Raw genomic sequence first — 26,458 nt, 5'->3', positions numbered from 1 at the left:
GTTGTCTTTGTTCCTGTAAGTCTTTCTCTAATTCTACCAATAGTGACCACTTCCAGGCAGATGACAATGCTTTGGCTGTACAGTTTCCTTCTTGGATTATGCAAGGCAAGACTTTAGACTGGAGAAGAGCATTTGCCAGCTGTTTTTCTTTGGGGATGAATACTGGCTCAGCAACTAGTTGTGTAAATGAACTACTAGTATGTCTTTAGCAGTCACTAGAGAACTGTTCACCACTTGACTAGTCTTGTCTTTAAATGCCATATTATTAATAGCAAATAAATTTTACATAAGGTACTATATAATCTTGGGCCACATAAAAAACAGATCAGAAAAAAAAATATGAAAGGTACAGACAAGCAGGAAGTCATGCAGGCTGTCTGTATTTCAAAAGATATTCCTAAATGGCTAAAGTCAAGTTCTTCCAAGTTCTGTGAGGCAGCTGTGACTTAGAGCCACTGCAATTTAGTATTTCCTATTTAGTATTCCTTATTTCCTATTCAAATACACCCTTTTTTTTTCCCCTCCAGTAAGAAACTACACATAAGATTTTAAACTCAAGATGAAAGTTCTCAGTAACAGAATGAGCCCACTCTGCTCCTTCACTAGCTATAGATCACCTGCAATTAAAACAGTAAAATCTTGTCCTAAAGCCTAATGCAGCCTGATAACAGTAGGGTGAGGTGAGAATGAGCCACAGAACTAAGCAGCCCATCCAGGCTGGAGTCACTTGGATACAGCTCATGTTTTTGCCTGAGGTATGTGATTCTCCAAATTGCATTATAAAGGAGTATCTCTGTCTTTCTTTTTATGTATGCTCCCTTGCACAGGCTTGCAACATGAAAGCAATATAAACAGACCTATCAGCAGGAGCTCCTGAGTCACCTAACACCTCTTATCTAAAAAGTGTAGGTGTTAAAAAAAAGTTTATGTAATGGTAAATGCAAACAAGTTATGTCACCTTCATAAAAAAAATATAAATTGGTAGCTTGCCATTGTTATTCATGAGTCCCATAAATTCTCACATGATGCAAAATGCCAAAGCATCAAGAAGAGTTTTGTATAAGGCAGCTTTCTTATCTAAAGCCCCCTTTCTAGTCAAAACCTTTAATAGTTGTACAGGACAAAACTTGGTAAAGCCCCTTGAGACCTAGCCCAGACAATATATAGGTGTTTCTTTATTGAAGGCTGCAGTTGTATTTACTGCAATAAGAAACAATTAAGGAAAAGCCACTGTCAATCTGGACAATGAAGTAAATAAATTTGCTCTTGATTACTGAAGACTGAAGATAGGTCTGCCATCTTCTGAATTTACAGAAAATGTTCCTCCTTAATGCCTGCTGTTCTTTGCTTTCAGCAGTGCAGAATTTGTACCATGACTGGAGAAGTGCCAATTTCCAAAAATGATAGCAGGGGATTCCAGTCCTATGTAATCCTCAGTTTGACTTCCAATACCTAATTTCCAGCATTTGCTGAGTAGTAGTTAGCAGAGTCAACTTAACATACTCATCTCCAGGCTTTTTGCAGCTTAACTATTTCTAGCTGCCTTCAATAAGCTACTCGCTACAAGTGTGCATGTGGTGGGAGGGTGGTACTCTATTTATTTCAGCCAAAAAGCACACTCAGTCTTTGGATTCAGTCTTTTTTAATAAATTAATGTCATTCAAAATACAGTGCCAGAACATGATGCAGCTGAACATGCTAGTAAGGTTTGTCATGAAGCACCTGTGTTCATGTTAGGTTGGCGGCACCCCGCTACTGCTAGTGGTTCCTGGGATTAATGCCAGAGCAGCACTAGGCATCTGCTCTCCTGCACACACAGCACAGGATATTCCTGAAGTTTGCTTCCCCCCCCACAAAGTAAAAAACCTGACAGCTAAGGGATATCTATACACAATCACACTACAGTAATGCTTGTTATTAAATTAACAGAAAATAAAGACCTGGTTAATCCACACTAAAACTTTGTTTTACAATGGAAAAATACATCAGCAGCAGGAAGTAATGTACATGAGCCAATGTTACTGTAATACAGAATGTGGAGGCATTTACTGATTAAAGCCCCACATAGACCCGCACTAATGAGGGCTGGCAATTCCTATTGCAAGCCCAGCAACTTAAGTCCACACCTGGTAATCTACCAGCTGCTTGGAAGACCTGTATTCTAAATAGACAGGTATAAGTTAGTGAAAATAGAATACATGCACCTCATCATACAGCTTGACTGAACCTGCAGTCATTTTGCCCAGCATGTTACCATACAATGGAAGATCTACCCTTCCTACCACAGGTAGATCCATGGGATTTGTTTCTTTTTCTTTTAATGGCATTACTATACCAACATAGATATTAGTATTTAGTAAGTGCAGCACAGTTCTTTAATTAGGCCACACTGACAATTATATAACTAGCACTTAAGTAGAATATCCAGAACTAGTTCAAATGTAACTGGAAGATACTTTCAAAAGAGTTGTGACATCATCCTAGAAACAGTAACTACTTTTTTTTTCTGAAGCTAATTTTCCTGAACCGAGACTTTATAGAGCTAGAATTAATTCTTTAGACAAGTCAGATGCTCAAGCTCATGATATACATATATTTTTTTCAATTATCTGATAATAGTATTTGAGATTATGGAAGCATATCTGCTCATTTCACTAATTCATACTGAATGACGGCAAGTGTTAGGTAGGGCATAAAAATACAATTCATGAAAGACAGCTCTGAGATATCAGTCCCCAGACCTGTTCTTTCACAGCCATTTATTTCTTTTATTATTTTATAACTGAGCACAGACTCAGTTGTGCAGTCTAATTTGGGAGCTATACAGGTGGTAAAGTAACCATCTCCCCATCCAGCTCAAATTCATCAGCTCCATCTGGTGAGAACAGATATGTTGGAGGTTTCCATGGGGACTCTTCAAGGCAAGATGGATATAGCTTTCCTACAGTGCACCGGAAGTCTTTCCCCAAGTCCCACAGCACGCGTTCCGATATGTGCTGCCTCAGGAACCAGCGGTCGAGTTCTAGGTCATACTGATAGGTGGCATACTTGGCTCTCTCGTTCATGTGGGTCTCTCGTATAAAGACACATAAGGAATTGGAGATGACAACGGCCCTGACACACGGGTCGGAATAGCGCTTGGCAGGGATGTTGGCTGCCATCCTCCATTCGTTTTTATTCACGTCGTAGATCTCCACTGTTACAGAAGACCCATCCACAGTACTGCTGGGGAGCCTTATCCCGGAATTGCTGGCAATATGCAGTCCTCCGATATAGAATATCTTATCGCCAAAAGCAGCAGCTGAGGCGAAACATCTGCTTGTTTGTCGCATGGCCATCTCCACCCAGGCGTCCGAGCGGGGGAAGTAGCAGTACATAAGGTTGTGTGCCATGACATAGATGCAGTTGTGAACTGCCACGGCCGTGCTCCACTGCCACGCGCAGGGTAGGGGGCTGACCATCGTCCACTCGTCCTTCTCGGTGTCGTACCTCTCCACAGTCCTCCTGTTGAGCTCCCCGCCGACGCTGTCCCCCCCGATTGCATAGATGTATCCTTCACAGCACACCAGCGACGGCTTGATGCGCACAAAGAGCATCGGCGTCTTGGGGAACCAAGTGTTCTGCTGCGCATCAAACCAGTAAAAGCAATTCACAGTTCTGAAGGCAGCCTGGAGTTTGCTGCTTTTACTGTGATTGGTTTTTGTGTTCTTCAGAGGAACTTGCCCACCTGCTATATAGATGTCATTATCGGGGGTTACCAGCGTCCCAACCTTATGCAAGTCAGCGGGAGGGTTGCAGAGTTTGTAAACTTTCTCTGCCTGCGGGCTGTAACAGACAGAAGAATAAAGACTACCAGGGTTTTCAGCAGCAGCTTCAATGAATATCATCATCTCCTCTTTTGTCATGCCAAGTCTGGGCTTGAAAAATTTGGGCATCGATTTGTACAGTCCTTGCACCACCACTGATTTATCATTAGGTGGCAAGCCTTGAAACCAGGCTCTCTGTGTTACTTCTGAAAGTGCATCGATCCGGATTTGGCTAAGAACAGAGGACAAATACTGCGAGCGTGATTCCGTGTTGTACTCCAGCCATAACATAGCAGCCTCACGCACTGTCTCCTCCTTTTCCACATTTAAATTGTCACTGCTTAAAATATCTATCAGTAGATCATGTGACAGTTGCATGAAAGCCTCCTGGTGGTACACAGCTGTGAACTTGTGCTCCACCATTCTTTTAGCACTCTGTTTTAACTCTTCACAGCTGAAAAGATCAGCAAAACTTAATAGACGCACACAATTTTCTGCATTAATTTTTTTGATTAAGTATTCTCTACATCGTTGTAACACATCATCTACCTGTAATGCAAAGAAACACACGAAGTATTACACATATGATCAATGCTTTCATGTAGCACCAGCACATAAGGTTCCTGCATCTGGTGTTGAACAACACAGTTCAGGGCATGGAATACTATACATACACAAAAATACAGCAGTGACTCACTCAACTGCTTCATACAGATCAAGTACACAACATGAATAAGTCTGCTGGCAAAACTTATTTTCTAAATGTTAGAAGTGCACTGGTTTACTGCCAGCCTTCCAAAGAGACTGTCATGCAAGGAGGGATGGCTACATGAAGCAAATCTGGCAAGCAACTGCTGTCTATACTGAGGGAACGGAACAAAAGTGTTTTGAAATGACTAAAGAGGAAAGATCTTCTAACAAGATAAAAGAATAAAGCGGTTCAGAGATTAGAAGCTGTTATTTCCTCCTCTAAACATTCCTACCTGTAAGAAGCAGGCAGTTTCATAAAGCTGCTCTACTGTGCTGTCGCTTATTGCCAGGTTACCCGTGTATGCGTAAGTGATGATGATCTGCAGAGTGGCTGCATCCACATTCCTCAGGTGTACGTGTGTCTGTTTGCTCTCGCTCAGCCCGCTCATGAACATTGCTCTGAGGACAAACACATATTAAAACAAGGATCAGCAGTGAGTAAAGTAATCTTAAACAGTCACCTGTAAGCCTTTGGTGATTACACTCCTAAAGGTGAACAGTCCTTTTGCAGGCCTGTTTGCAGGTATTTAGGATTTACCTTAGGCTAACATCTACTGTTTATGATAAAACATTTGGACAGAACATTGAAGGAGTGACATCAGTGCCTTCTCCAGAAATACTTCATATTCGTGCAAGACCTTCTGTGTTAATCAGCAGACAGCAATAATGATTTTGGAGTTTTGGTGACGCAACTTAAGTATTTTCTATTATAGGTGATAAGATGGAAGAAACATTCTCCAGAAAATAATGTTGAAACATACACAGCTAGATTTTAGATTCTAAAACAAAAGAAGCAGATTTATATAATGGACTGAGCTAAGTCATATCAAAAAGGATGCTCCTCTGGGAGGAGAAGAAATGGAGCAAGGACTAGCACTCTATGAATTATTTCTTATATACTATTCGTCATAATATGCACTAAACTTCAAATTTGCAGGCAAAAATCAGTAACAGAAAAACCTATCAGATCTAGTCTGGGAAAAATAGAAGAGCAAGTATTTCCATTACATCTTCCTGAAAAAGAGTAGAAAGGCAGCTGAAAACATGGTTATAATGCTTTACACACCTCTTTTACTCATTTTGGTATTTTTATTGTAACACAGTTAAGAACTAACTGCAATCTGGTACTCTAAGCCATGTAATTGTCAATTTTCTTTAAACAGGGGACACTGGTTTCCAGAGCTTTATATTGATTCAGGTTTGGTATTTATGGTTGTGCTAAAAATTCACTTCAAGGCTCTTTATATTTATTTGGGCTTTGGTTTTTAGGAAATGCGAGAAGTTAGAAGGGACAGTGGGTGCACCTTTTAGTCCTGCTTCTGGCTGCAGAGGTGAAGGGGACATGGAGATACACTCCCTAAGCAAAGCCATTGCAGAAAGCATCTGATACAAAGACAGTGTCACATCCCCATTTCTCTGTCTTCTTCTAAGCTCCTTAACTCAGGGCAACTTGCATTTTAGGAGGGATCACTGACTGAGTATCAACTTGCTGTGCAGCTATTTAAAGGTAAGCAGGAAGGTTAAAGAAGATACAGAGACTCCTCAGAAAGGAAGAGGGAGCTGCTGGAGGCTCCAGCTCTTGCTCACACACTGCTGAGCAGCCTGTGCTGGAGCAGGGCTGCACATCATTCAGACACAAAGATGGAAGGTAAGCTGGCTGCAATCACACACAATGGCTGGATCACACAGAAGGATGGATGCTGTATTTTCTTCCCCCTCCTTTAGGGCTATCAACTTTTTATAATAAAACTAAATTTAGGAAGCTGAGCATCTTTTTGTAAGCCAAAGTAGAGAAAAAAAACAGAACATGACAAAACCACAAGTTTGATACTTCTTTTAACTAGTGCCAAAACCTCATTCCATAAATAATAAACAGACACATATGAATAAGAGATTTGACTGCACATTCTGATGCAGCACACTGGGTGGACTCATGACAGCTTTCCAACCTTATGATTAACCACCCACATTAAATCTGGCTACACTTCCAGTGGCTGTTATTTTACAAATTGTTGGAACTGTGTCATCTGCATAGGGCCAGTGGTAATAATTATTATCTAGTGATCACACAATACTTTTTGCTAAAAATTGGACCAGATTCATCTGAGATGAAAAAATAAACAGAAAATCCAGCAGGGACAAAAATTTCTGTGTAAGTAATAAATTAATCCTTACACAATTTTCTACAAGAAAGGACACAAAGTACAGTAAACATCTTGGATGTGTTCTCTATATGGAGCCTGTCTCAGGAAAAGCAAATTTGTAAACTTTCCTGTGATTAAACAGGAAAGAAAAGTTATAATCCCTCCACAATGCATCAGGAGGTAAAACATGCATGGATGTCACCCAGATTAGTTTCAAGCTTCAAAATACCTTCCAGACAGGCAGATTAATTACACTGTGTTGCCAACAAAAAATGATTAGTCACTGCAGAAAATTCATGGTGCCTTGTCATCCAGGTCTTACTATGAAGGCATTTGCAAAAAGTGCTAACACTAACATATTAATAAAAATGTTTTAAAATACCAAAATCAGGACATTTGGAAAACAGGAGCTAATGAACTAAAAATTTCAACAGCATCTTCGGGGGACCATGAAAGAAAGAAACAAACAAAAGAACCCAAACCACACTTAGAAACTCTCCACTTGCATTGCCACAACACTCAAGCAAGGGAAGAGTTTCTGGCTTTGCTGAGCAGAGAAAACCAGATGATTCAGAAAAGAAAGCCATGAACTTGCACAGCAACCCCCTTCTTTTAGCAGATGCTTCTACTAAGAAACCACTGTTAAACATGACAATGGGATTCCTGCAGCCAAGTCTCAATAATCCCTTGTTATCCTACCTTGGGAAATAAAAACAGATTAAGTATTTTAAAGATTAAGTGTGAAGAATAAGAAATTTACTAATTATTCAGACTCAACTCCCTAAAGAAAACGAGCCACCAGAAGTGTGATTTCCGCCCCCGCCCCCCCACTCATTGTAGAAGCAACAATAAATATCTAGAGTAAGTCCCAGGATGCCAGAAATTTTATTTTACTGTGTTAGAAAGTAAGGATATTTAAGTTTTGTACTTAAGTTTCTGATCTTTAAGGCTCTGTAAGACATTGTCAATCAATTACTATTATGCTCAAAACCAGGTACCACAGATTTTATAGCATTTGAATACTTACCTGAAATATGAGCTGCAGGTTGCAAGAACCATCTTATGGCAGGGAAATTCAGTGCCCTCAACAATCAACACTATGTCAGTTAGCAACTGCTGTTCATAAAAGAATTTTAACTGCTCCAGCAAGGATACAGCATACTCTGTATTTATCTGCCTCTCGTCCTGGGTAGACATGACTGTATTCCATTAATATTTCCAGGACTAGAGAGAAAAGTCAAGATCTCTTCACCAAAGAAAGGTCAGTTGAGTGTTTCTGAAGTAGCTGGGAAAGAAATGGCAGGAGGTCTGTAGCCTTCAGAAGTGATACTGATAAAAAGGGCAGTGTTATCTTGAACTGCTGAATCAATGTTTGAGACTTTGACCTCCTCTTAGGTCATCATGCTTTGACTCGATGTCCCAATGTGTTTAGAGACTTTCAAGAGTGTCTGCAGAGCTCCCGTTGAGATCTATGACGCAGCAAATGAATGAACAAAAGTGAAGTCTGAGGTAGATTTTGTGGTAACATCTCGTGATCAGTGGCTGCACTTGACTGACTGAAAGCAGGAAAATAAAATTAATTTACACATTAGCACATTTTGAAAAACCTTTCATAATTACCCCTTAGAAGTAACTGTCTAATAAACAATTTTAAATTAGTACTTCATTACTTGCAATAAAACCCCTCTGAGAAAACTTAAACAAAGGTATCAAAGAGAAATGAAAAGCAGAGGAGTTTGTACAAAAATTCTCATATGGCCTAGACTCACAAATTAAAGTAATTTATTTTGTCAATATAGCTCCTAAGGCTGGAGAGTTAAAACAAGGTTCAGTAAGACTTTATTCCTCCTCAAAGAATTCCCCAGTTTTGCCACTGAGTACACCTATGAATTTCATTCAACCATTCATAAGATTTTTTTCCCCCATTTCTACTTTAAACAGCAAGTTTTTCTGCTTCTTTGTGTTTGTCTACTAAAAGCTTATCAATACCAGGCCACTAAAAATATAAATGCAGTGATTTTAACATTACATCAGTTTCCAACTTAACTCTCATCATCTTAACATCATCATCAGCCTGTTTATTTCACATTTGGCATTCTAGTAGAGATGAAGCAGAACTAGCACTAAGGCTTAAACAAAAGAAAAAACAAACAAACAAAAACAAAACAAAAAAAACCCACCACAACATAAAAAAAACCCTAAAAGTCTGTATTTCCAATGCATATCAAATTCATCTGCTCCATGCAGAAGGGCTTCACCTATTAATATTTCACATTCCTTTTTTCCTTCCAGCCAGGTAAGCTTCACTGCTACAGATGGAAAAAAAGAAAAACAGGGAAATAATAGGAGCAAAGGGATCCTGGAATAGCAGGGCTCAAAACACCTACAGTGGCTACCAAGGCCTATTATCTTATTTGGACATTTCTCCTCTTAAAAATGGGGTCAGGTTTTATGTCATCTTCCACTTGAACACAAAAACCTAAGAATGGGATAATTGTGACAGCAAAATTACCATCATAATGGGCACCAGAGTATCACAGCTATCAAATGCTTCCAGATTGCTTTAATCTTGCAATGTTCTTCTGCATTCCAAAACTGAGGAATAACCAGGATATGTTTGTCTTGTGTCTAAGATATTGCTATCACTACAGTTCATGATGAACAGAGAACACAGAAACAACTTGCGTGAAATGACATTCCTTAAATTCCCCACAAAAACACAAGATTTAGTGTAAGATGAAGGCTGTACAAATATCTGCCAGCCACACCAAAGAGCTATTATTTCAACACAGCTCTGCCTGTAATACAATTCAGAAACAGTTGTCGTTCAACATTCACTCACTTGAAACAGATATGCTTAATTAATGCCACTTTAATTACTACTAGTTTAGTGTCCCTGATGTTTTTCTTTTTCAGTGATAAATATACACAAACAGGAATCTCAAACTCTTTGTTTTCCCTGGCTGTTTAACTGGAAAACAGTCCAACTAGTCAAACCCAATGCTCACTGTTGAGGTGAAAGCAGTTAATTAAGGAAAACAGAAAAGGCTTTGATACTTGGGGGAAGGAGTAGATACTACTGTGTGCTACAATAACAGCTACATGCACAAGTCTTGACTGAAGACCTTCAAGTTTCAGGTAACCTCTGAAGTCACTAAACCATAAATACATCGAGGATATAGAGATACTGCTCCATCTAAAGCAATGACCTTCTGCCTCAGGTCACAGCTTCTTTCCACCAAGACAGTGTGCATCCCATCTGCACCACTGCCCACCCTCCTGGTACTCTGGGAACAGCTCACCATGCAACCCAATCCATTGACAGATTTTGCACTGAACTTTAAATGGTACAGAGACACACAGACTTCCTAAGTGTGTTAGGCCCATAGAAATAAATAGCTTGTGGCTCTGCTGGTATCCTGACTCTCTCTACAGCATTGTTTTTCCTGGCTTAGGAGTAAAGTTTCAAGAACAATACAAGCTGGTGGATTAAGCTCTGTTTGGGCAGAGCATCAGTAACACTAAGCTTTAGCAAAAGAACTCATTGATACCATAACTTCCTTTTCTGATGTAATTGTAAAGAATATATCTTTTTCTTCAGAAGCAGGAAAAAATAGAAAAGTTATATGCACTAGTTCAGTCATTAGGTACCAGAACAAGTCAAAGATGCCATGAAGAAATTGATATACACCTGCTAGTAAGATTAAAGACATTTTTGGCAGATAGCTGCTGACAGTCAACTGAAAAAGCAGACCTGTTTAGCAGAAGACAAGTTGAAACTGTGAAATTAATTACTATAAATAACTGGAACATTTGAGTACGACCCTCAGTAGCAGAAAAGATTGAGGAGATGACAGGAATCCTGTTGCAGAACATTTATGTGATGTGGATCACCTTTGAACTGTACATTTACAAAGCTGGAGTCTTTGGTTTACAGAGAACCATCTGTCGTGTACTCCAGGGAAGTGCACATGGTAGGAACATGCTATGTACACAATTCCTGTTTTCCACATCCATACTGTGTTTTGCTGCCAACAATAGCCATTCACTAAAGAACAAAGTTTTGTATTTGTAACAAAGTCAGGACTTGCATCCCATTCCCTTGTAATGGAAATAAATACATCAAGGATCTCTGAATTTCTGGTCCTAAATTGCCATCACTTATCTTGTCATTTGCCCAAGAGAATCAAATCTGTTCAAAACATTAGAGTAAGTGGTAGGAACATCATTTACTGCCTGGAAAATCAATCAAGATTACCTACCTCTCTCACACCTCTTGGGAGAGTTCAAGACAACTAAAGGAGATCCCTCCTCACTTTAGAGGCTGAAAAACTGAGGCATTGAAATAAAAAGCAGCTTGTCCAAAGCCATGTACTTCCAAAGGAGAAAAACAAGAGGCTTAGCTCTTCCCAGTCCCAACCCAACATCTCTCTCATTGCACTGTGCCTGGTTGGCATAGAGTCGTTGGATCTGAGATAAATGAAAAACTGCAGACTTGAGAAAATGTCTACAGATGCACTACTGTCTGCTGTAGTCCCATTAACTATGCAGCAGTGGACATTTCTCATTTATGGATGAAAAGGTCTGTGGCTGAAGTTAGCTTAATATCCTCAACTGAATTCTGGCAGAATAAAAATAATCCCTGAACACAAGTTCCAGGAATGAGACTTTCCCCTTCAATGATGTCACTGGAGTGACCATTTTGTTCTGGGTAATTTCTTGGAAGCCAGCTATCCAAAACAGGACTGGCAGGTAGCTGCTGGAAGGCCACAGGGTGCTACATTGCAAATGAAACCAAGTAATCACCGGGTGATCCAAAGTACCTCCCTATCAAGCTGGAGAGCAACATTAAGAAACATGTTGATAAGAGGGTTTGTTTTTAAGTAATTATTCCTTCTTGCTTAAGTAATTTTAATGAGGTGGCTTGTTAACACTTGTTCATGTACTTCAAATCTGAATGAGACCATTCAAAAAATTAGTCATCAAATGTTAATGAGTTATGGGATAGGCTATTAATTGCCTTCCTTGAATCTGTTTATTTTCTGAGGTCAGGCAAAGATTGATAGAGATACATTCTGCATACATGCATGGCAGTGTTAGCACTATACTTCAGTGTGTAACATGGAATAGATAGAATGACTATTTCCATTTTGGTAGGGAAACATATAAGATACATAAATATTCTTCAACTGGACTTATTAAAAAAATTAATTTATTTTCCCCCCAAATTATAAGAAGGGCAAAAGATAGATAGCCATCTTTTGTTTTGGGTTTTTTTTAGAGATTCTGATACTCAGAAAAGTTGTTCTGAAAATCCCATCTTCCATATGTCTGGAAAAGAACTTAAAAAAAAACCCCAACAATCCAAACTTATCTCCCTGGGCATTCAACGTATTTGATCTAGTTTTAACTAATTAAAATAAACCACAAAAAACAAAAAACCCAAACAACTTTAAATACTACTTTTGTGAACTTTTAAATTCCTATTTCCATCCAAGGGCAGCTTCATACAAATCACAAGTAAAAACATGTCTAAAGAAGTGAGTCATTCACTATTTTTAACATAATAAAAGGTCAGAATTTAGACCTGAACAACCATAAGCCAAACTACACAAGCCTTGGTGTGTGGAGATAGCAATCGTCCCAGCTAGCAACACAGTAGCCAGCTCAGGCACTTCAAAACTTGGTTACTATGTGGCATATTCTGAGTTACAAACCAACCAGTTTCAAACTTAACATACCTGATAATAGCAAGGGGGAATGTGAGTACTAAAACTGATTAAAATCAATTATGTAAATCGATATACCTAGCCAATAGATTTCAAAGATAGGAAAGAAATAAAGAAAGAAGAAAAAGGAGTGGAAGCTCTAGATTCTTGAGTAGTGTATCAAATTTGCATCCTTGGCAGAGAGAAAGAAAGGTAATTGATGAAGCAGTTCCAGACTTGGAAGTTTTCCTCTCTTCTAAAGCCATCAAAGGTGTCTTTGATAGCACAGTAGTCCAGAACACCGAGGACATCAAGGAGATTCTAATAAGGCAAAAATGTGAAATTTCACTAAAAACAAGGAAAGGTTTAGTCTACAATGTTATCTTGAAAATGACTATTCACTTAGAAACTATTACTATTTTCCATACATACTATGCTTGGGAGGTGAGTTACAACTTTGAGGAAGGTAAGTTTTCTGAAACTACACAGAAACTAGCGACTAGAAGTGTCAGACTCCATGTTAACAATATGTTTGCTCATAATGCACTCCTGTTTTTCTGCTTCTAAAGGAAGTTATACACGAAAGGAAATACCTGCTCAGAAAGAAAACTAGCATTTATAACATGATAAACCAACAGCTTAAATTGGCAACTGGACTTCTATGCTGAGTACAGGCAGTTTCCATTCCCAAAGGTATTTCTGTTTTGTGGAAGACTTGACCTGTTCTGGAAAATTAACCTTTGTAAAAAAGTGGGCCATGGATGTCTCCAGTAAGATCCAGCCATGTATCCTGTATATATGTATTTTTTTTCTCTGAACTATAGTACATTAATGAAGCTAGTCTGTTTTATGTAACAACTTAAATTCCGGTTTAAAAGTACATGTCATTTTCTTAAATAGTCACTATATGACACTTAACTAAAAATTCAAGCATTTCTACATTAAGAAATTAATTAGTCATTAATGTAGCTTAATTAATTGTAAGTTAATTCGTGAAAGGTTAAGTCTTATAATGGATATCATACTCATGCATATAAAATTTATTCTCAAAGCACAACAGTCACTAAACTAAGAAAGAGAAATTTTAGGGTTTGCACCAATTCTGGTCTGTTTCATAATCACATGACCAAAACAAAAAAGCCTGCTTCAGCAAAGAAAAAAACAACAACAACAGTCTGTCTAAAATGTAGTCAAAAATATTAAATAAGCAGCAACACCTCTTCTTCCTCTTTGGTCTGTTCCTGAAAGATGCTGCTTACACATCTTTAAGTATAAAGGGCCCTTTCTACTCGACACATAAAAACAATTAGGAAAAAGCTGTGACACCTATACTCAAATCGTGAGACTTCTTATGTCTACACCGGAGTACATTAAATTTTAAAAATTACCTATTCTTCCAGATACATTTCTGAGAAACTGAACTATACTCAGTGTACATGTTAATAATCTCTTAAATACATCATCTGAACAAAATTCATGTAGCTACAGCCCTAAGTGAGCTGAGAACAGCACACAGCCTTTCAGGCCCATTATGATCACAAAGTAGATGTACACGATGTAGAAAAGCCAAGCTGGGGCTTTGCAATAAAACCTCTAAAAACGCACATGCAAACTGCAGCACAAATCCATTTTTAAATCGTAATTCATTTCAAAAGCAGCAGGTATTTATCCCATTTCATAGCAGAAATAATGGCAAACACCGGAAAAATTTTAGGCATGCAGACGTACTAACGTCAAAGCTATACTACGTGTTTATTTAGTCCAGAAAAGCTTACTAAGAACTATGTGACTCTTTAAAGCCACGTATGGCCACAGAAGCCCAGCCCTGGTCACTGCAGGTACCCATAGTGTATATATGCACAACTAGATGGATCAGTAGGGAACGCAGGGGCAGGTACAAGGAACGGCAATGCCACTACACTGCTGTTCGCCTCCAAGATTTCTCAGTGTGAGTCTCTGCGAGCGCTGCCAACACAAACACCGAGGTCTCAGACATCCCCACCTGCTCAGCCCAAGGGGAGCCCCGCTACGCCCCCACCCCCCATCACAGCCCCGCGGTCGCAGCCCCCTCCCGCCTGCGGGACGCGGCGATGCTGGGCTAGGGGAGAGGAAACACACTGCTCCCCTCTCCCCGATGCTCAGGTGCGCCGTCCCGTCCCTCCGCAGCCTTAATCCCTTTCCTGCTTCCCCCAGAAGGAAGGGGGCACCTTTCCGCTCCTCCAGCACCGCCGCACTCCGCGCTTACGAACGATCCCGATGGCCTCTCCTCCTCCTCCTCCCGGGTCTCCCGGGAGCCGGCCCTGCCCGAGGGCGCGGAGACGGCCCCCGATGCCGCCTCCGGCGGTGCCCGGCGGGCCCGGGGCCGCGGCTGCCGGGCGGGAGCGGCCGCGGCGGGAGGGGGCGGGCGGGAGCCGCGCCCGCCGGGGCGGGGGGAGCGGCTGCCGCAGAGCCCCCGCGGGGCCCCCCGGGACCGAGGCCCCTTCGGGGCGGTCGCTCCCCCCGCGGGGACGGGAAAGGGCCCGGTGGCCGCGGAGCGGCGGGACACGAGCGCGGGAGCAGCAGCACCACCACCACCACCGCCATCCTTCCCCCTCCCTCCGCTCCGGGCAAACCTCCGGCCGCCGCTTCCTTTCGTGCCTGGCCGTCCCCACCGGGGGCGGCGGGGGGGAGGCGGGGGGGGGGGAGGAGGATGCGGCGGGGGATCCGGTCTCTCTCCCAGGCTGCGGAGGCGGAGGCGGCGGCGGCCCCTGGGCGCGCAGGCGCTGCTGCTGTTGCCGCCGCCCCCCCCCACCTCTTCCTCCCTCTCCTCCTCCTCCTCCTCGCCCGCCGTTACGGAGCGCCGCGCCCGCCCCGTGTGCGCATGCTCGGCGCGAGGCGCTGGGGAGCGGCCGGGCCCGCCCCCGGTTTCCTGCCCCTGCGAGCGCCCGCGAGCGCCCCCTGGCCGCGCGCCCCGGCAGCGGCGCCGCCCGCCCGGTGGAGCGAGACCCCCCGCGCCCTCTGCTGGGAGCGGCGGCCCACAGAGCCACAGAATCCATCGGGAAAGGCCTCCGCGGTCACAGAGTGCGACCTGTGACCGGACACCGCCCTGTCAACCGCATTCCGGCACTGAGTGACACGTCCAGTCTTCCCTTAAACACCTCCCGGGACCGTGACTCCACCACCTCCCCTGGCAGCACATTCCAATGTCTAATCACTCCTGCTGGGAAGAAATTCCTCCTAATGTCTAGCTTAAAGCTCCCTTGGTGGAACTTGATGCTGTTTCCTCTCATCCTGTCGCTGGTAGCCTGGGAGAAGAGACCGACCCCCGCCTGGCTACACTTTCCTTTCAGGGAGCTGTAGAGAGCGATAAAATCCTCCCCGAGCCTCCTTTTCTCCGGGCGGACACCACCAGCTCCTCACAGGACTTGTGCTCCAAACTTGCTGCAACCTGGAGGCCTGTGGGCTTCAGGGTTAACAGCCTCTCCCCCTGGTCCCTCGACCCTCCTGGAATCCTGGAGTGTCCTATGGCCAAGTGTAGTTTTGCTGCCCTAAAAGCAAAGTTCGCCTGAGGTTTGTGGGGACTGTAGTTTCCTTCAGGATGGAAGGAAGTGACAGGGGCACAGGAGGCTGAAGTAAGGTATGAGAGAAAGGGAAATCCTGAGAACATACACGTTTTTAGAAGCCATCCAGTGTTACTTATTTTCTTTATTTCTCTCTGGGTGCATCCACCAAGAGTCCTGCCATAGGCGTGGACACCTCCCACTAGGTCAGGTTGCTCAAAGTCTCATCTAATCTGCCCTTGAACACTCCCAGGTATAGGGCATCCAACAACCTCCTTGGGCAGCCTCTTCCGGTACCTCACCACCCTCACAACAGAGAATTTCTTACTAATATCTAGCCTAAATTTCCCATCTCACTTTGTATCTGTTGCTCGTTGTCCTCTCACTACAAGTCATACAAAGTAAAAGTGCTGCTGTCAGTGGAAAGGATGAGCTTTGGCTGGGAAGGTCTGCAAGGAATGGATCAGTAACCCTTCTCAAACATTAGATAGTTTGTGTTTTAGTACAAAGGATGTGTTTAACCTGATCATTATAGAAAGAAAAAACAAATACATTTTGGGAACTTCCCAACACAGGAATACAAAGAGTCTCTCAGCATCCATACCCCTTGTTTTTCCCTAATCAGCCTGCATAGCACATGCATTGTGTTTTCATCTCCTTCCATCTGCCCCACTACCAGTGGTCTCTCATTTGGAGGTGTGCAATTCCAAAGCAGCAGCTCAGACTCTCACCTCCTATAAAGATGTAGGGTAGAGTCAAATTGCAGCCTCACATTTCATAAATTCCCATGACACACAGTGGAGTACACTGTACAGGAAGAAGTGTTTCTCCTGCTGATATGGAAATAACATTACATTTGTCAGCCCCCTCAGCCATTTTAGAATGGAACAGCATTGCTCCCTTTACTCAATACTGAGCAACTGGTAAATGCTGAAAGTAAATGTAAACTTGGCCTTGTGTCTTCTGATTTTTTTTGCCTGAAAGAAGTGTTTTTAACTGCAGTTTGACTCAGAAGATTGGTAATGTTTCCCTTTCTTTTCTAAAATAATAATAAAAAAAGTAATTTCCAACATCACAAAAGAGAAATACCAGATTTACTTAGAGGTGCAGCTTAAACATCTGCAAGATGAGACTGCCAGCTTTCTGTACACCAGCTGAAGGCTTTTACAACTATTCCTATCCTTGTGTTTTTATTTTCCTCCCACACGTTGATGGAAAAACGTTCCCTGCATCACTGTTAAATGAGCCTCAGGTGGGAGGAGGAGTGGACAAGTAGCAGCTGCCTGCCATAAAGAGGGTGAGCAAAGGACTCGGTTAGTGTTTTGCTGGGCTGTAAGCAGCAGCAGCAGCATTAGACATGAGTTTTTGGGGTCTAAGGGGATAGGAATAGCTTAGTCCTTGTAGGGGGTTTTGGTTTTGTGGGTTTTTTCTTTTTCTCTTCCTTGCACCACTCTCCTTTTCAAAGGTCAAAGTAATTCTTTGGCCTGAGGAAGTCTGTAGGCTTTTTGGTGCTTTTAAGAGCTACACAGGCCACCCTAGATGGAAACTGAAGAGAGCTCCAGTGTTCCTAAAGCATTCTGAAACTCTAGGCTGAACTGTGTGCTAGTTTGTAACAGGTCTCAGAATAATTTTATCTTTTTATAACTTTGTAGGACTTAAGTCTTCTAAAGAGTTAAGCTTCTATGTTCTGTGATTTCTTATAGTCTTGCTCATAAGCTATGTGTGATAGTGTTGTATTGCTTGCAAGTATTAGTTAACTGAGGAGACATCTAAGTGTGGGAGGAAGTTCTGTCTTGTGAATCTTATGTGGCTTTGAATGCAAACTTACACATAAGGATTTTGGCGGGGTTGTTTTTGCTACCTATCATTTGGTTTAAGCGTAGGAAGCTGGGTGTCACTGAAATGCTTGGTTTACTATGTTAGCTAGCTGTCATTGTTCTTAAGTATAGTATAAAGTACAAACCCTGAATTAATGCAGCTCTTATTGTAATGTGTAACAACACATACATTAGCATTAAGTGTTTTCTTTGTGAAGCATTGAATGTCTGATTGTGTGAAGCCTTGCCTTTTTTTTTTTTCCTTCCTTTTTGCATGTATGTGGGCTCTGGCTCAAGGCTAATTCACTGAAGGCTTTTTTATTTAATTGGCTGTGATATTAGTTACAGAGATGTATGCATCAAAGACTACTGAAGTTCTGCAGCTGTAGAGTATGTTACAAGGGTGCCTTGAAGGACTAATATTGAGAGCTGTGTACAAAAGCTTGCCTAGCAAAGCCCAGCTGAAATATTTGACCTTGATAGCAATGTCAGTTTTTTACCTTCTGTTTAGAAGACAGCAGCTTTATTTTGGAAGGATATGTTTTCTTTGGGCAGGGAGAGGAATGTCTGCTAAACTATGACAGAGCATGAAAATAATTAAGTCATGTAGCTTTTAAAGTGGTTGATAATGATCACGTCTCTCTTTCAGTGTTTAAAGAAAAATGAATACTGCCTCAACTTCGGAAAGTGGATCATATTCCACAAACCACCCAAGACCCTTTTTTTATGCGCAGCCATCAGCTCAACAGCCTTATCCAAATCCATGGTATCTCAGTCATGCGTACAGCCCATACTGTGTACCTGCTCCAGGTAAGGTAAACAGCAGCTCTCTGTGGGATCTTTGCTTAGTTAGTTACATACTTCTTTCCTCCACTCTTGCAGTATCTGTGTTAATGAGCCTTTTGGGAGTTTAACTAACACTTAGTAAATCAGATTTTTGATGACTGCAGCACTGCATTGATTCTGCCTTAAATATGTAGCTTGTGTGGTGGAAAACATCTGCTTCTGGAGAATGGAAGTTGAGAAAAATATTAAGTAATGGTCATCCTGCAAACACAGAGCTCTAGAATATACTTAGCAATTAATGTGTGGGTATATATGAATTCCATGTGTGCATGCATGATAGGTATGGATAAACGTAAGCTTAAGAAAATAAGAAAAATATTGTTAAATATACCTTGTAGGCACTATACCTATGTGGACTTCTATCTAGAGCTGTCTTTCCAAGACAATGCTATAGCAATAATCTGTAAAATAACCAAAAAAATACAGAAAACAACTTGGTGAATGTTCCAAGGGATGAAATCAAGCTCTAGTTGAAGCGTAGATGTTGAGATAAGCTATTCCCTAACAAAGAACTCCCTCTCTGAGTTTTTGCACCAGATTTGCTTCTAAGCATTGAAAGGCAGCATGTTTTATTTACTGATGTGTCTGACCTTGTAGCTGTCCCTGTCGACGCAAGTAAATATGTTTCAGAATGACTTACTTTAGAAAGATGATATGTTTGTCTTTTCTTTCTGTCACCAATGTCTAGGCTTCCGAAGTGGAAATCCGTATTTTCCATTTTATTCTGTTGCACTCCATGAGTACCCTGGATTTTTTGTTCCACAGCATCCAGTGCATGCAAGAATTAACAGAAGGCCTTATTTTAATGCTGCCCCACCTTCCCCTATGTTTTATCATGCAACAAGATTTAGACATTATAATAGCCCTGGGAAGAAAATGGAGACAAAAGAAACACAGACTGATCCTAGACAGCCTGAAAGCAAGCAAAAAAAGCATCAAGATATCCGTACAGAAACGAAAGGTTGTGATGCAGGAAATATAGGCTGTGTTTCTCCTGGTATAGGTACAGAGGCTGAAAGTACTTCAGAGAAACAAGATTCATTTGGCTCTTCTGTTGTGGTAGACAGAGAGTTTCATAATAAGAACCCTGCCAGCTCTACACAGTATAGAAATCTTCCTACTGGAAGCTATGCCTTTGAGAAGGAAGAAGTGAGGATTGAATACGGAAATGGCTCTCCAGCTATTCAGCTGTGGAAGTCCTTTAAAGAAACAATCCCATTGTATGATGTGGCAAGTGGTAAACCAGTTCCAGAGAACATAGTGCCACATGACTTATTTTCTGTTAGCTCATGTGAAGGCATGATATATGGCCCTCGTGAAGGGGAGAATATGCTGCCAGGAGCTTCCTTAGATGAGAGAAAAGCTGTTGTCACCTCCAAACTGAGTACTGAAACTGTGCAAGAGAAAGATGTCCAAAATAACGAAGTGAAGCTGGATGCAGAAAAGCTGGCAAAATCCCCTCCAGGTGAAACCATGGCACTGCAAATCACAGAGTTGGCAAGATCTGTTAGTGTAGATCAACCAGTGGTAATAACGAAGAAATCTAGCACTAAAAGGTCTGCAGGATCAAAAACTTCTCAAGAAGACCCCAGCTTTGTTCAACAAGCAGGACTACTTCCATCTAATGTGGAGGTAATGAGTGACTTTCAGCAGAAAAAGCTGAATTTAAGCCACAGTGCAACCAATGAAAGTCAGACAGAAAAAGGTATTTGGTGTGACAAATCAATTGAGAAGTTTGCTCCCTCTAGCAGCTGGCTGGCTTGTTTGGACAGTATGGACACGAATTATGATGTTTGTTTGCCACAAAGGAAGCATCAAAGTGTAATCAGTCTGTCTTCTGATGACATGTCCTCTAGAGAGGAAGGCTCATCAATTGATAATGCCCCAGTGTCTTATTTTGTGCCTGACTATGTGCTTCAGAAAAGCATGTATACCTTTCAGAAAAGTACAGAGGGCTTAGAGAAAGAGCAAATTAAAAGTGGTGGGTCCCTTAATGTAGATGAAGTGTCAGGAAAAGAGCAGGTGAACAGCTTGAATGACCAAGATGTCAACTCTTCAAACACAAAGATCAAAGAGGCTTCCAGTAAAGGTAGAAAGCTGGGAGCCCTTTCTAGGTCCTCTAGTAGGAAAGAAACAGATTCTCTCAACAAAAAAGCAACTAGGAGTTTGTCAGAAATTGAGGACTCTGAAGAATATTCTGTGAGGGGAGAAGAGGAAGATGAAGATGGAGAGGATGAGTATGAGGAGGAAGAGGATGATGACATGGATGAAATGGAGTATTTCTTTCAAGAAGCCCCTCCATATGGCATCTTGAGGCCAAATAAAGGAAATTTCTACCAAGTTGGCGAGAGTGTGCTTTGGAAACCACCTAAAAATGCTGTACCAGCACAATTAATTAGCTGGCCAGCTCAAGAGAAAATAAAAACTAGGAGTGGGTTTGTTGAAAGCATTGGTGTAGTTTACAAGCCAAAGAAGAGAGAACAAGATGAAGTTGTATACAGTGACTATGGGTACTATGGAAGAAAGAGGCCTATGACAAGAAGAGAAGGACTTGAACACCAGCGAATGCTACGGAAATTCTTGGGAGGTGAGCTAATTGCTAAGGACAAAATGCTGATTAGTAGCATACACAAAGAACACCTAATTGCAGTTTCAAATTGTAGCTTAAACTAGTGGGAAGATTAGAGCATGTTGTAGCTTCAAATTTGGCCAAGAGCCAGAAGTCATGCAGAATACTTTTTTGGAAGCATCCACTTTTTTGAGGAAGAGGAAGTTTGCTGCAAATTTTTACCTGTTGCATGAGAACTCTGTATTTTCACAACCAGCAGAGAATAATGCAGAAACTCCTTTGTGTTAGATTTGATATACTTAACTCTCTGACATTGGTGGCAATTTATTAATTTGTAAAGCTTAAGGTAATTTGGATTATGTATTTACTGTTGCTTAATATCTTAGAAGCTCTGCATTTAAGTTTATACAGTCTGACTCTCCTATCACAGACTAATGCTGGGTGCATTAAACAGAATTAAATTAATTCTAATCTGCTGGACAGACCCTGTGTGACTTGCCTGCAGTAGAGGAGTCAAACAATCTTATTTTATTTTTAATTGTAGCTGCTGCTCTCTTTTAGGAAAAGAAGTTTTGTATTTTCAGAAAATTGGTGTGAAATTGTATTAAATTTGACCTGGAAAAGGACATTTTATTTAATCAAAGGTAGATATTCTTAGAAATTGGATTAATCAAAACTGGGAGTAAGAGTTATCAGTTTGCAACTGGTTAGGTGGTCATTTCAGTAGGTGGCTGCTGTTTAGTACAGTCTTGTCTTGTGAAAAACAACCAAAACAGCATGACTTACTTCTAATAGCAGGATTAGTGTTCTTAAACATTTTTGTTGTTCAAACTCTGTAGACTTAAAGTGTCTTGTAATTTTTGTTAAGTGTGATCTCCAGAAAACTTTCTATTCCTACAATCAGATCCAGTAGCTGGCTTTGCATTCTGGCTTGTGGATCAAACAATACATCAGCATTACCAAGACTAAATACTGACCTTATTTTTTTTTAATTTCAATTAGGAAGGCTGTTAAGGGAGAACATGGGGATTCCACCCGAAGAGTACTGGATTAGAAGTGGTGCTAAACCCAGATTTACCAGCCAAATACGTGGTAGTTTCTCACCTCCAGCAAAGAGCAAAGAACAAGGTACAACTTTTCCTCTGTGTTTTTGTTCTTAAGGAACATTCAAAAGGATATGAACAAAAACAAAATAGCAAGCATATGATAATTGTAGAAGATTTGAAAATAATAAAACTAATCCTTGCTGCTTTGATATTGATGAACTGCGTCAGTATATCTTGGAAATATTTATAGCCTTCTCAAACCAAAACAAGGTAATAAGGGTGCATCAGAGCTACTTCTGGGGCTTTTTTTAAAGGTATTATAGGAAATCAAAGCATTGAAAGCTTTGATGTGGCCAAAGCAAAGCCTTCATTTGTGCCAAGCTGTTATTGCCATTAACTGTAATATTAATTCTTTTATCCAGATAATGCTACTTTTTAATAGCATATGCAGTGGTAGCTCCTAATTTTGATCAGTAAAACATATAGGGAGTTCTGTGTTGTAGCTTCATATGCCAATGCTCAGAAAAACTAGCATGGACCAACAGTTTCCCTGACACTGCTAAAGAATGTTTTAGTACAAATCATTGTGATCTAGTTAAGGAAAACATTAAGAAATCAGTTATTTTAACAAAGTAAAAGCTTAGATATTTTCTTAGCTCATGAAGCAGAATGTTTTGCTTTTTCTTTACAGTTAATGTTTTACTTGGTGTTCAGATCTGGTTTTGATGCTTTTCAAGAGTGTTTGAGTGTAGGTGCTGTTGGAACAGCTACAGAATTTACTGTAATGTGGGTATTGCCACTCTCCTGGGTCATGTACCTCTTGAACACTTCAAGAATCTCAGGATCAGTCTATCAAATGATGGGGTGTGAGGCTGTCTTCAGAACAGTATGATTTTTTTCTTCAGTTCACTGATAATATGCATCAGCTTTCCTACATCAACAGCCAAGTAGACAGTGTATTCCTTAGAGCTCTTTGTCTGCATTGCTTTCCTATTTTGTTTTTTAATGCTAGCATGCACTATAAAAGTTGAAAACATTTTACTTTAGCAGCATTGTTCTTGGCTCCTCTACAGCAACATATAAAAATATGGTAATAGTTCTAAAATAAGTTACCTTTCACTTTTAGCATGTGTCTTCTAAACCTTTGAATTCATAGATAGTACAGCAAACTTGAGGATGTTTGGTCTATTCCTTGCTTATTCTTCCTCTTTTTCCAGTCCAGGTAGTTTGAAGAAGTTATCATATTCAGTATTAGGAAGCAGGAACTGGTGGTTTCTGAACGCTGCTTGTGCCATTGGATGCCTCAAAAGTGCTATTAAAATTATATCCTCTTTAAAAATGTTGCCAATATTAGTATTTGATTTTTCAAATTCAAGTGCCCTGCAAGTAAGGTGGTTTGTCTAAACATGCTACATTGCTTTAGCAGTAATATGATACACTCAATTTGACTTCCTGAGCAGTGTACTTGTAATACATAACTTCACAGGTCTGAAGTTTTTTGAAGACAGTGAATGAATTGGGTCACTTGGATGGCACCAACTGGTCTTGAACACTTGAAAAGTGAACTAGAGCAGAATTATCCCAATGGACTTGGATAAAAGGCTCCTTCTTTACCACATTAACACCTATCCAAATTATGGCCCAAAATACAATGCATCCAGAATTATGGTTAGACACTGATTAAATACTGTAGATGTGTAAGACTGGCTTGACATGTGTAGTGTCCATTTTATCTGCTATTAAAACAAGTACAAAAAAGGGAGGGAGAAAGAGAACACCAGCTAGTGAAAGTCAAGGTTAAATTTGCCTTGAGACTATGCATTGGAGAAATAACACCATTTGTATCTCATTATTTAGTGTACCCACCTTTGATTAAACCAAAGAAGAAAAGAATGGGCAAGCCACCTTCAAAACGCAGAGACATGAGACATGAGGTGGAAGAAATAGAAATGTGGGAGCTGCCTAAACACAGAGTACACAAAGGTTGGTATACAGTGACAAGCTACAAAAATGACTGTTACAAGCATTTTTTCTATCTTGGGGACTAATCTTTCTTGGTTTGAACTGCAGGGATATCAGACAGTTTGTGAAATAATAACAAATGCTATGTATGCAGACAAGGTGGGGGGTGGGAAGCAAGCTAAACTTTGAGCACTTAATCACTTTGCTAAGAATGCCAGTGTAGCTTTGACCAGGTTAGGTTCCTTCTTTGTTTAATGTAAGGATGGGGGAGGAAGCCCACACCAAAACCTGTTTTGTTTTAGTCTAGCTGCTTTCCAGACTGCTTTACTGTCTTTTTAAAGTGCTGGGTCCTGTGTCACTCTACAGTATATACTTTTATTTAAGCTGCTCATGTATCTCAGCCTGAATGATTTGTAATTTGATATAACACAAATGTACATTTATAATTTTTAAGATCTCCAACTTTATGGGATAGGAACTTCTGGCTATTTTGGAGGAAGACCAGGAAAAACAGTGGAGGGAAAAATTAGAATGAAGTAGATTCAGCAATAAATATGCTTTGCTTTTGTACATTTCGGTGAGAGTCAAAGGTTATAAATTGAAAAGGGTCAGTAGATACAAGAAGCTACCTAAAAGATCAGATTTCTTTCTGAAAAAGGACAAGTTAGTATAGTAAAAAACTCAAATATTCCATCAGAAAATATAAGAGCCAAAGATAGTCTCTCTGTCATATATTAGACAAAGTATTAGACTTTCATCTTGAAAGTGTAAGGAATGTTGGAAACAGGCTGAAGTGTCTTACTAGTGAAAATTTGCATCAGTCCTGAAGCCAGATTGTTTGAACATTGGTCTTAAACCTTTAATTGCTGATCAGCTTTTAGAAAAAGCATCAAGGAAACTTGCATAATCCCAAAATACTACTTATATCTTTCACAGAAATAGTTGATATTTCTTGGATACATTCAACAATGTAGTTACAAGAGTACACTGAAAATGTGATATGAGCTTCATATGGTACTCTTATCTGTTATGCTGGGATATTCTGAAGCCCAGCATCATTCATGCACGCTTTAAACTTGCTGGGAAGTTGAGTACATACTTCTAATATCAACCATTGGTGTCTACAATAGGAAAAGGCAATCACTGATGTCTAGTCTTCCTTTAGAAGCAAACTGATGTAGTTTGGAGGTAGAATATATACATACCTTAATTTTTTTTTCTTTTTTACCTTTAGGGCATGGAACAAGGAAGTCCCTCTCTAAGAAAAGATAATTGCAAATATTGAGGAAGAACGGGGGGGGGTGTGTGGGAAATAACAAAGATTTGTTTTGTATAAAACCAAGATTTGATTATTATCCTCTTGTGTATTTTGTAAGTTGCTGTTCACTCTAAAAGGGCAAGAAGTGACACTGAAAAGACTGAGGACACAATTAAAATGGAATGAAGTATTTAACACCAAAGCCACCTTTTTATAACTAGCACATCCACTATTTAAATAATAAATTTCATAGAATTGCACTTTGAGACTTCTGGTGTTCCATCTTTACTTAGCAGCAAAAAAACTTGAGAAGGCCATGTATGTGCACAACTATATAGCACAACAGTTATTGCTGCCCTGTTCTTAAACTGCAGGATTGTGAAGCCTGTCCATGTCATCTCATAGTCATATGATGTGGACGTAAGTACGAGATTCTTTTCTATCAGCTGGATTTGTTTTTGTCAAAATGTCGAGGAATATAGTTACAGCTGTAAAAAGTCAAGTGCTGTTTTAAAATTTCAAGGGAGTTCCTCAGATCTTACTCTCATGATTGAGGACTAAAACTAAAGCATTGAGTTGATGTGATGTTTCCCTCTCCTCCCTTTTTTCTCTGGAGATTTTTGAGTCCTCTATGGAGACCCTGAGCTGCAGAGATGGATCTGAAAGGTAAAACAGAAATTTTTAGTGGTGTGCCCTGTTTTCTGACTTCTTACTGATGACTTCTATGACTTACAGTTGATACTGTCCCTGGAAGTCTCTTTATAGAACTAAGATGATAAAACTAGGTCTGTGTAGAGCTGTTTTATGAATAATGGTAACAGACTGATCTAGATGAGGTGGATAGCTCAAAAATATTTAATTTTTCCCCATGACTATGAAGGCTATTATCACTGTGTGAGAAGAATAAATACAATATTGCCAGTATTAAAGGATTCCCAAATAAAGTGAAGATAGGGAAACAAAAAAACCCCCACCAATCAATCATCTGGTTTTCCTTAGGAAGGGTGGGGTGA

At 40.5% G+C, this 26,458-nt stretch overlaps 2 protein-coding genes across 6 annotated transcripts; one reads left to right on the top strand and one right to left on the bottom strand.

Moving 5' to 3' along the window:
• Positions 1-1,625: 1,625 nt before the first annotated feature.
• Positions 1,626-15,190, bottom strand: KBTBD2 (kelch repeat and BTB domain containing 2). Of its 3 annotated transcripts, none has more exons than XM_005519048.3 (4): positions 15,021-15,190; positions 7,728-8,256; positions 4,790-4,955; positions 1,626-4,355 (listed from the first exon to the last, which is right to left on the bottom strand). In XM_005519048.3, exons 2-4 carry the CDS (start codon positions 7,895-7,897, stop codon positions 2,820-2,822), a joined length of 1,872 nt encoding a protein of 623 aa, XP_005519105.1. In that variant the 5' UTR covers positions 7,898-8,256; positions 15,021-15,190; the 3' UTR covers positions 1,626-2,819. The 3 variants fall into 3 exon arrangements, with proteins under 3 accessions (XP_005519105.1, XP_014104117.1, XP_087917062.1); XM_014248642.2 differs by lacking the exon at positions 15,021-15,190 and adding an exon at positions 14,616-14,740; XM_088060936.1 differs by lacking the exon at positions 15,021-15,190 and adding an exon at positions 10,963-11,888.
• Positions 15,191-17,182: 1,992 nt separating this feature from the next.
• LOC106628003 (uncharacterized) lies at positions 17,183-25,705 on the top strand. Of its 3 annotated transcripts, none has more exons than XM_088061481.1 (6): positions 17,183-17,244; positions 18,414-18,574; positions 19,299-21,197; positions 22,182-22,307; positions 24,083-24,208; positions 25,422-25,705. In XM_088061481.1, the coding sequence occupies exons 2-6, from the start codon at positions 18,427-18,429 to the stop codon at positions 25,457-25,459; spliced, it is 2,337 nt and encodes a 778-aa protein (XP_087917607.1). In that variant the 5' UTR covers positions 17,183-17,244; positions 18,414-18,426; the 3' UTR covers positions 25,460-25,705. The 3 variants fall into 3 exon arrangements, with proteins under 3 accessions (XP_087917607.1, XP_087917612.1, XP_014103861.2); XM_088061486.1 differs by having other exon boundaries at positions 17,217-17,260; XM_014248386.2 differs by lacking the exon at positions 17,183-17,244 and adding an exon at positions 17,283-17,563.
• The last annotated feature ends 753 nt before the right edge of the window (positions 25,706-26,458 follow it).

The sequence above is a fragment of the Pseudopodoces humilis genome, chromosome 1 (assembly GCF_049639895.1).
Source record: "Pseudopodoces humilis isolate 2021_Gansu_Grassland_sample_001 chromosome 1, ASM4963989v1, whole genome shotgun sequence".
NCBI lineage: Eukaryota > Metazoa > Chordata > Aves > Passeriformes > Paridae > Pseudopodoces > Pseudopodoces humilis.
The sequence above is the reverse complement of the archived record's forward strand: the minus strand, read 5'-3'. Positions and strand labels throughout refer to the sequence as shown.

Excerpts from the sequence above, each read along its gene's own strand:
- KBTBD2 (XM_005519048.3), bottom strand. The coding sequence starts at position 7,897 with ATGTCTACCCAGGACGAGAGGCAGATAAATACAGAGTATGCTGTATCC. Across the intron at positions 4,956-7,727 it reads ACCTGCAGCTCATATTTCAG|AGCAATGTTCATGAGCGGGC; the intron begins GTAAGTATTCAA and ends GTTTGTCCTCAG. Across the intron at positions 4,356-4,789 it reads AAACTGCCTGCTTCTTACAG|GTAGATGATGTGTTACAACG; the intron begins GTAGGAATGTTT and ends TTTGCATTACAG.
- LOC106628003 (XM_088061481.1), top strand. The coding sequence starts at position 18,427 with ATGAATACTGCCTCAACTTCGGAAAGTGGATCATATTCCACAAACCAC. Across the intron at positions 22,308-24,082 it reads AGCAAAGAGCAAAGAACAAG|TGTACCCACCTTTGATTAAA; the intron begins GTACAACTTTTC and ends CTCATTATTTAG. Across the intron at positions 24,209-25,421 it reads TAAACACAGAGTACACAAAG|GGCATGGAACAAGGAAGTCC; the intron begins GTTGGTATACAG and ends TTTTACCTTTAG.